General features: G+C 48.0%; 1 protein-coding gene across 1 annotated transcript; it reads left to right on the top strand.

Moving 5' to 3' along the window:
* The first annotated feature begins 1,021 nt into the window (after window positions 1–1,021).
* On the top strand, window positions 1,022–6,218 carry DNAJB1 (DnaJ heat shock protein family (Hsp40) member B1). Its single transcript, XM_007069165.4, has 3 exons — window positions 1,022–1,485; window positions 3,521–4,092; window positions 4,626–6,218. Exons 1-3 carry the CDS (start codon window positions 1,275–1,277, stop codon window positions 4,854–4,856), a joined length of 1,014 nt encoding a protein of 337 aa, XP_007069227.1. The 5' UTR covers window positions 1,022–1,274; the 3' UTR covers window positions 4,857–6,218.
* Window positions 6,219–9,181: the final 2,963 nt, after the last annotated feature.

Below are 9,181 nucleotides of genomic sequence, written 5' to 3'. Positions count from 1 at the left end.
TGCTGAACTGGAATTAATTTGCAAACTGGACACAATTAACTGAGGCTTCAATAAAGACTGGGAGCGGATGGGTCATTACACAAAGTAAAACTATTTCCCCTTGTTTATTTCCCCCTCCCCTTCCTCAGACGTTCTTGTCAACTGCTGGAAATGGCCCACGTGGATTATCACTGGGAAAGGTGTCCCGCCCCCCCTTGCTGTTTCCTGATCACTCTGGTTGCGTGTGTATGTTGCAGTGTGTATGTTGCAGTGTGTACGGTGTGTACGTTGCAGTGTGTATGTTGCAGTGTGTACGGTGTGTATGTTGCAGTGTGTATGCTGCAGTGTGTACGGTGTGTATGGTTGCTGTGTGTATGCTGCAGTGTGTACGGTGTGTACGTTGCAGTGTGTATGTTGCAGTGTGTATGTTGCAGTGTGTACGGTGTGTATGTTGCAGTGTGTATGTTGCAGTGTGTACGGTGTGTATGGTTGCAGTGTGTATGTTGCAGTGTGTACGGTGTGTATGTTGCAGTGTGTATGTTGCAGTGTGTACGGTGTGTATGTTGCAGTGTGTATGTTGCAGTGTGTACAGTGTGTATGGCTGCAGTGTGTATGTTGCAGTGTGTATGGTGTGTACCTTGCAGTGTGTATGTTGCAGGGTACATGGTGACACCCATTGTTTCCTGTTCTCCGTGTATATAAATCTCCCCACTGTATTCTCCACTGCATGCATCCGATGAAGCGGGCTGAAGCCCAGGGGAGCCTGTGCTCGGATAAGCGCGCTCGCCTCTCGGGCCCCACAAGTCCCCCCGTTCCTTCCGCGGACGCAGACGGACAGGGCGGCTGCCCTGGAAATTGACATTTCAGACCTCAGCTCGCGCCCAGCCCCGCCCCGAGGAGGGGGCGGGGCGAGAACGCTCGGAGGGGCCGCAACCATTGGTCCCGCCTGACGGGCTGCGACCGTTGGTCGCCCAGCGCGCGCCTCTGTCCCCGCCCACCCCACGGGTGCGGGTGGAGCAGGGGCGTGGCCTCCGCGACGGTTACGCTCTCTCGGAGGGGAGGGGCGGGGGAAGGGTTGTGTGCGCTCACGTGACGCAGACCCGTCCCCCCACTGGGGCGGGGCGCGGCCGGCCCCGCGCTAGGATTGGCGGAGGCGGCGGCCGGGGCGGAGGAAGGTTCTGGAGGGCCGTGGCGAGCTCTGGAAGGTTCCGCCACCCGCCGTATAAATGCGGGGAGGCGGCCGCGGCGGGGGCCGCGGTGGACGGGAGAGCGCCACGGGCAGGGACTGAGCCGCTATGGGCAAGGACTACTACCGCACGCTGGGCCTGGCCCGCGGCGCCTCGGACGACGACATCAAGAAGGCCTACCGCAAGCAGGCGCTGCGCTACCACCCGGACAAGAACAAGGACCCCGGCGCGGAGGAGCGCTTCAAGGAGGTCGCCGAGGCCTACGACGTGCTCAGCGACCCCAAGAAGCGGGAGGTCTTCGACAAGTTCGGCGAGGAAGGTGAGGGGGGGGGCTGCGGGCCGGTTGCCGCAAAGCTCGGGGGGGGGGGGCGGAGTATCGGGGCTGCCCCCGTAGAGCTGTGGGGTGGCGAAGGGTGCTGACTTGATGTGAGGGGGCGGCGGGGGGGGAGAAGGAAGCGTGAATCCTGGGGCGCTGCGGGAAGACGGGTGCTGCTTTTCGGATAAAGTAGAGGGTGCGGCTGGCTTGGCCCGAGACAGTGGTGGACGGCTAAGGATGGGTGGGTGAGGAGGGGAAATGAGGTGCCCGGGTTTGGGGTGCAGTTGTTGTGGGGACAGGAGGGGCTCTTTGGAGGGGGGCTGGGGCAGACCGTATATCTGGGGGAGAAGGAAATTCTGATGCAGCTCTGTAGCAGGGCCCCTGTATGGGGTGGTGTGGGGTGCCATGGTGATGGGTATCCGGTGTAAGTGCTTTCCCTGACGTGAGGTGCGGCTCTGAGATTGGGGAAGAGGGATATTATTCCCTAATGGGGCACACCTGAACTTCCTGGTATCCCCGGTACATACAGGATGATGGCGAGAGGCTCTCTTGGGGCAGCCCTGGGAGTGACCGAGAACAAAGTATTCACTAGTAGCTGGACTCTCTTATTTTTATCCTCTACTCCTGCTCCTGAAATTCATTGGTTTTGTCTGCAAGTCTGGAGAGGGGTGCATCTAGTTGACTTTCAGGGGACAGTACTGAATCCTGGGCTTGTGTCCCCTTCCTGTACACACACAATTTGACTGTACAGCTTGTAGATGCTCTCAATGGCATGGGACGGCTAAGTGGCTGTGAAAATGACTGTCAACAAACTAATCTAAGAGGAGACTCCTAGGAACAGGGAGATCTGGTACAGGGCTAGTTATGAAAGAAAGTAGAACTAGTTCCTACTGTCTATAAGTGGATTTGGGAATTGGCCAGTTTCTTTATTATCAGCGTCCTGTTGCATTAATAACATAGCCTGTTAAAACTATTAATAGAACACCAGTGTCCGACTCTTTGGGAGAGACCTGCTCTGAAGTCCATGTGCAAAGCCTGGAGGCAGTGTGCCTGCCTGACTTCCTCCAGATTAAGGAGTTAAACTTCTGCACCAAATCTCTAATTTAACATTAGTCCAGATTGTTTTTTCTAGGGCGCAGTCTCCTCCATTTAGATGACTCAAGCAAGGGAGCTTGCTTTGTACTTTCTCAAACACTGCTAGCTCAGCTAACTCAACTGTCAATATTTGTATTCAGCTGAAACTGGAAGAAGAGAAGGATTTGTTTAAAACTAATTTAGTTGATATTTCCAGCTAATAGAATTGTAGATAACTGTCCTTAAACTACTTCCGAAAAGTGGAGTCTGAGCTGCTTTTCAGTTGCTAGTTTCCTGTGTCTTATATCTTGCATTTCCTGTAAATTCTTAGTGATTTCCCCTTAAGAGCTGATGCCTTAGTGGTAGTATGCTGATAGGCCACTTTTCTAGGACAGCCGAGACATGGCTAGAGAATGGCTTTGCTTGTCACTAGAAGATTCTAGTACATTTGTTTGCTAGGTTATGAAACTTGCCTCAGTAACAGTGTTTCATTGAAGTAGGAAAAATTTAACTTTGCTGTCTCCAACCATTTCAGTTTAAATTATTTTTGCCTACAGTGATTCTAAATCAGACTCTCTGTAGATAGAGATGGGAAGTTTTATAGGCCAGCTAGGTTTGCTGCCATATTAAGGGGTACAGTTGGGTCAATTATAAAAAAATAAACGGCTCTGAATAAGTTAATACTTTAGGAGACTCATTAATTGGAGGAGATGAGAGCTCTTAAACATGGCTCTAATTTCTGACTAGGGAGGTTTGAATCTTGACATCATTTTAAGATGACAGCAAACCTCTTTTTGGTGATGCATCTCAAACGTAGTCATGAATAAAAATCTCTTTTCAAAGATCTTAGGGTGGGGGAGAGTCTTGCAGTTAACAAAGCCATGGTGGACTGGACTCTTGATAAGAACCAAGTAAACTCAAGCTTTATGACTAACTGCTGGATTATATTTACTCTGTTTTTCAGGACTAAAGGGAAGTGGTCCCAGCAGTGGTGGATGTGCCAATGGTGGTACCTCATTCAGCTACACCTTTCATGGAGATCCTCATGCTATGTTTGCAGAGTTTTTTGGTGGGAGGAATCCATTTGATACCTTTTTTGTACAAAGGAATGGAGATGAAGACATGGATGTTGATGACCCTTTCTCCACTTTTCAGATGGGGGGCTTTAGTAATATGGGCTTCTCTCGCTCCCGCTCGGGCCATGAAAGTATACGCAAAAAACAAGACCCTCCTGTCATTCATGATCTGAGGGTTTCCTTGGAGGAGATCTACACTGGCTGCACCAAGAAAATGAAAATCTCTCACAAACGACTCAATACAGATGGCAAGACCACACGGAATGAGGACAAGATTCTGACCATTGAAGTCAAACGAGGGTGGAAAGAAGGAACAAAGATTACTTTTCCCAAAGAGGGAGACCAAACAGCAAACAACATTCCAGCTGACATTGTCTTTGTTTTAAAAGACAAGCCACACAATGTCTTTAAGAGAGATGGGTCTGATATTATTTTCCCAGCTAAGATCAGCCTCCGTGAGGTAAGCAAAGGTGCCTGATTCAGTATGGGACTCTAATGGGTGGCTTGGCTTGGGTTTTAGATAGTGGGAGTGACAAATGGGAATACTGAGATCTCTTCTTTCCCCTACACTTCGTTCAGTATCTGGCTTGAATCCATAATAGGATACCTGCCTAACTGCTTTCTGGTCTGTATAAAATAAGTTAGTAGCCTCAGGATACTTCCTTCTGAAGCAACCAGAGGGCATAAGTCACCATTAGAGATGGCAGATCATGGGCAAATTACTCTGTTGAGAAAGTGAACTTTCAACATCCAAACTGACCCTGCTGATCCATCAATGTGGAAGGGTTGCACAACTGTTTGTTGTGGTATATTTGTACAATTTCTAGTGCTGTTGATCTGGTGCCTGTATCAGATTAACTCAGCAGGATTCAGAAGAGCCTAACTGGAATAAACAGGCCATCACAATGAAACATTTTCTCTTTGGTTGTTCGGGAAATCTGCTAGAGATTGTGTTTGCAGACAGTGTTTTAATTGTCCTGTTTTTATACTTAGGCCCTGTGTGGTTGCACAGTCAATGTGCCGACGCTGGATGGCAGGACCATTCCAATGGTATTTAAAGATGTCATTAAACCTGGGATAAAGCGGCGAATCCCTGGAGAGGGCCTCCCATATCCCAAGAATCCAGACCAGCGAGGGGACCTTATTATAGAATTTGAAGTAAAGTTTCCAGACAGAATTCCACAGGCTTCCAAAAGTGTACTAGAGCAGATCCTGCCAATATAGCAAGGCTGCTCACGGAGAACTGAAATAAGGACACTTCCAAAGCAAAAGGTTTTTGGACCATAACCAGGACTTCAGGGTTTCTCTTTAGTGGAGGTTGTTGACTTTCACGCTAAGTATCTTTTTCCCCAAGAGTACCATCTTGAAAATTGTGCATTCGCTTTTCAGTGACTCTATAGTCCCAGATCATCACTTGAAGTATTTACATCAGTGAGCAGTTGCTTGTGGGAGGAATCTGCAGAACATCTCATGGCCAAACCTTTGTTCTGGTGACCAGTTTCCACCCTAGTGCTCAATGTGCTGCCTTCCCTTAACTGGTTACCCATAGACTGGGCATCTGTTTCATTTCATCTCATGCAGACCTGTAGTTCCTCCATTGGAAAGGGTGAAACATAAATCTAAAACTGGACTTGCAAGTAAAACAATCTCTAACATCTTGCCTTTGCTGTTGTACTGTGTTGTGTCCCTTGTCACTTCCTATACTTAAGGACTTTCCTACAGGGACACTCTTAAATGTTAACTATTTTTAGTTCCTGTAAGTTGTCAGTGTCTTGCTAAGGGTTTTCTTAACAGTTTTTCCTTCTGTCGATAGTGTTAGAAGGAAGCCACCCTGTGTTTGAGCTTAATCTGTGACTCTGGAAACATTAGAGAAGTCCTAATGTCTTTCAGAATGTGAGCCTGAATGAGTAAGCCCTTAGCCAATGTGTGATGAGTTTAAACCTAACAACCAAAGTTACAAGGTCTGGTCTAGGAAAAAATATGCAAAGGAAAATGGATCTTAAGTATAATACTCTGAATCATTCCCTCTATGAAAGTCTTCCCCCTCACACAGACATTTTAAGGTCTCTTATCCTGGTTCCTGGTCATGGGCTGAACAAATATGGGGCAGCCATTTCTCATTCCAGGTACACTGTACCTAAACAGGATGTTGAGTCTCCATCATCCTGCATGCAGGGTCAGTGTCAAAACTTATTATGTTAAAGACTTACTCCGTACACTAATGGACTCTGGACTTTTTTCAAAGGAATCTGATCCTCTGAATTGGTAGCACCACCGGAGTTATCCTTTTTGATAAAAGGGTTTTTGTTCCTGATATAGGAGCACAGTGGCACTTCCTGTATATATTATATATTTTTTGTATACATTTGTGTAAAGTTGATGTGTGTAATGCAGTAGAGCAGCTTATATTTTATAGGATTGAGTACATTGATAAAGATTCATGAGGGGGTTGTGAGAGAACATGCTCTCTCTCCAATGTGGGAGCATGAACCCGGAATGCACTGGAAACTTAACTTGTAATGTTACTACCATGATGACAGACTAATGTCAAAGAGCTGCGTCACAATTAAAGTCTCCTTAACTGAAGGAAAAGATCTAGGCATGTCTGGTGGCAAGGGGGCAGGGTTGGGTGTCTGGAATGAAGGACTTATCTAAACATGTCATTACACTTCAGAGTAATGGGAAAATGCAGTTGAACACTGGTTTAGTCACTAAACACCCATCTTTTGCAGAGTGTATTAGCACTAGCACTTTTCACTGAGCTATGATGGTACCTATGGTGGAATTACTAGCTCACAGGGCTGGGGCCTAGGTTTTTACCCTCCAGTGCTGTCTGGGTTCTTTATGCTGCTTTCAGTGTTACCATCCCTGGAACAGCTCCACTAGTCCTGAACCAGGGGTGGTGCAAAATCTTCTTGTAAACATGGCTTAATAGCTTCATTAGAGTTGTGGAGCACATAACTTACCCAATAAAGCTTAGAGCCAGGGGTCGTGAGGAAATTAGTCAAGCTAGTCCATGCATTCTATCCCTCCTCTGTCTTGCGTGACAAACATACTTTGGGAAGGTGTTCTATACCTTTTTCCTATGGGAGAGCTCCCATGTGCTAGCACCACGCTGCTTCAGTTGTCTGAGTTGTGGTAAGCTACCACCATCTCTTCTCTTGATGATCATCTTCTCCCCCAGAAGGATGCAATTTCAAAGTGAATGTCTTGAATACTTGTGGTAGCTTAAAAAGCAAATATCTACAGACTGTGCTCCATAACAAAGATACTGCTGTTTAAAACTACTCAGCTCATGCCTGTCTCTACTACCGTTTACCGACCATGCTTGGAGCTCCAGGGACCACTAGAGGTGACGGGCACCATGCCGCTCCCTGCCCCTGCCAGGACCAGAGGATCCTGCAGCTCCTGACCACTGTAGTCTGAAGTCACAGAGGTAGCTGGAAGTCACAGATTCTGAGACTAAATTGTAGCCTTATATAAGCACTCCCCTGTGGGCTTGAAGCCCTGATCCCTCGTGCTCCCTGTGGGGCAGAAGCCCTGAGGCTGTGGGTGGAGTTGGGATGTGGAGGGCATTTTTCCCTCACCCCCCCCCCCCCCAAAAAAAAACCCAGCACAAGAGCATGGCAGTCTCAGGGGCAGCTCTACAACTTCCCCCTTCCCCATCTTCTCTCCTTGGCAAGGTCAGAGGTGGGAAGCTGGAGCAGGGCCCTGTGAGACAGCTGCTACTCTAGTTGGTGCCATGGAGCAGGCAATGGCACCGTTCCCTCCTCTCCTGCTGCCCCACGTTGAAGCTGCTTTTCAGCTTTCCACCCCTTTTGCTCCCACGGCCGCAGCAGGTAAGAGTCCCCTGTGCCAGGGGGGCCCGGCTCAGTGGCTGGCAGACCCCTCAGGGAATAGGGACCATAGCAGAGCCCGCCAGCACATAGCCCCTAATACCCCTCTCCCTATACCTTGAGGCTATGCCCTCCCTGCACCTTGAGCTACCCCATGTATGCACAGCCCCCAGCTACCTGCTCCCTACACCCTAAGCTGTTTTCAAACTTTTTGAGGTAAGCTCCCCACCTCTGCTAGGCCCTTGAGTTTTTATTGCATGTCAAGGGGGGGCCTCAAATTGAAAAACATCCTTTCTCTAATGGAGCTGTAAAAGAGCATGTGAGCTTCATATGAAAGAATCAGGTGTTGAAGAGGAATTGGTTGTACTTTACTACTATCATTTTATCAGATGGTGTTACATAAAACTTCCTCTTCCACTCCTGTTTGTAATATACTGTATCCCTGTCTCCCTTACAACACTGGAAAAGTAAGAGTAGGGAAGTATTTAGGTATCTCAGCTGGCAGTTTCTCCCCTCTTCTTTTCCTATCAAGATCCACCATTTTTGCTCTCTCGTTTTAATGGCCCTATGGCTTCTTTCAAGAGTCTGCCTTGCTCTGTCATCACCTGGTCTTTACTGGGTGCTTGATATTCATGGCACTTTCTGGTGCCTCTCCTCCATAGCTGCTAGTTCTGGTCCTCCTCCTTGGCTGTAGGCACTAGTAGCTGCTCATGTTTCTTCCTTCAGCGCAGCAACCCCTACTGGGTAGAGCTAGACTAACTACTTCCGTCAGTGTGTTCCTTGTACAGAAATGACTGGCTGGACTTTAGAAGGAAGCAGTGTGACCTACTTCTCTTCCATGAATAAGTTTGAGAACTTGCTCCAGCCCAGCAGTATTACCTCATTTGTACCTGTACAGCTGGAAAACAAAAGCCTGCTCCCCTCTAGGGTGACAAAGGGAGCCAGGGCAGGAAGTTAGGGGCAGCACAAATACTTTCTCTTAAGTTTTCAGAGCTGGTTCACCCCACCCCTCAGGCCATGGTTTCTATGGGGGATTCCATGTAGTAATCTGATGTCCATGTCCCAAGCTCCCATATGTTAAGGCTGTCAATCGAGGGCCCTGTATTAAGCCGGGTTTCAATCTTCTTTCCCCTCAGCAGTCTTCATGAGTAGAAACTTTCCACAATGAAATGATACAAATCCAACTACTGTCATATTCCCCCACTTTTTTTAGTATATATGTAAATGCTTTAGTGTGCTTTATATTCCAGGGGGCCCTGGCATAGGGTTGTTGGGTGAAGGGTTAGAGAGCAGAAGATGTAATTTGCTGCTGTCTAGCACATCACAAGCATTTCATAAACAACTGGCCCATAAGAATTGTCCCCTATTAATAAGGCTCATGTGCAGCTACTAGGCCTGCATGCCCGTGAAAACTACCTGAACCGGCATGCAATGCATGCTAGTCTAATGCATCATAAGAGCATTGCAGCTGGGGGACTATTGTATCAAATTCCACCTATGAAGAATTAAGGTGGGTGTAATGCTCCATCCCACCCAGATTAGATATGGTCCTCAGGCTCCCAGCAACCCCCTTGCTCAGCCAGTCAATGGTACAAAATTGAGAGGCACTGTGCTTTGTGTTTATTTTATTATAATAGTGCTTAGGGGCCAATTGAGAATGGGGTCCTACTGGGTTAGGCGCTGTGCAAAACCCTGCAGAGCTTACCCTCTAAA

This window comes from Chelonia mydas, chromosome 20 (genome assembly GCF_015237465.2).
Source record: "Chelonia mydas isolate rCheMyd1 chromosome 20, rCheMyd1.pri.v2, whole genome shotgun sequence".
NCBI lineage: Eukaryota > Metazoa > Chordata > Testudines > Cheloniidae > Chelonia > Chelonia mydas.
Note: the sequence above shows the minus strand (reverse complement) of the source record. Positions and strands in the feature narration are given on the sequence as shown.

Bases quoted from the DNA above. Each gene is read 5' to 3' on its own strand.
- DNAJB1 (XM_007069165.4), top strand. From the start codon at position 1,275: ATGGGCAAGGACTACTACCGCACGCTGGGCCTGGCCCGCGGCGCCTCG. The intron at 1,486-3,520 runs GTGAGGGGGGGG...TCTGTTTTTCAG, and splicing joins CGACAAGTTCGGCGAGGAAG to GACTAAAGGGAAGTGGTCCC. The intron at 4,093-4,625 runs GTAAGCAAAGGT...TTTTATACTTAG, and splicing joins CTAAGATCAGCCTCCGTGAG to GCCCTGTGTGGTTGCACAGT.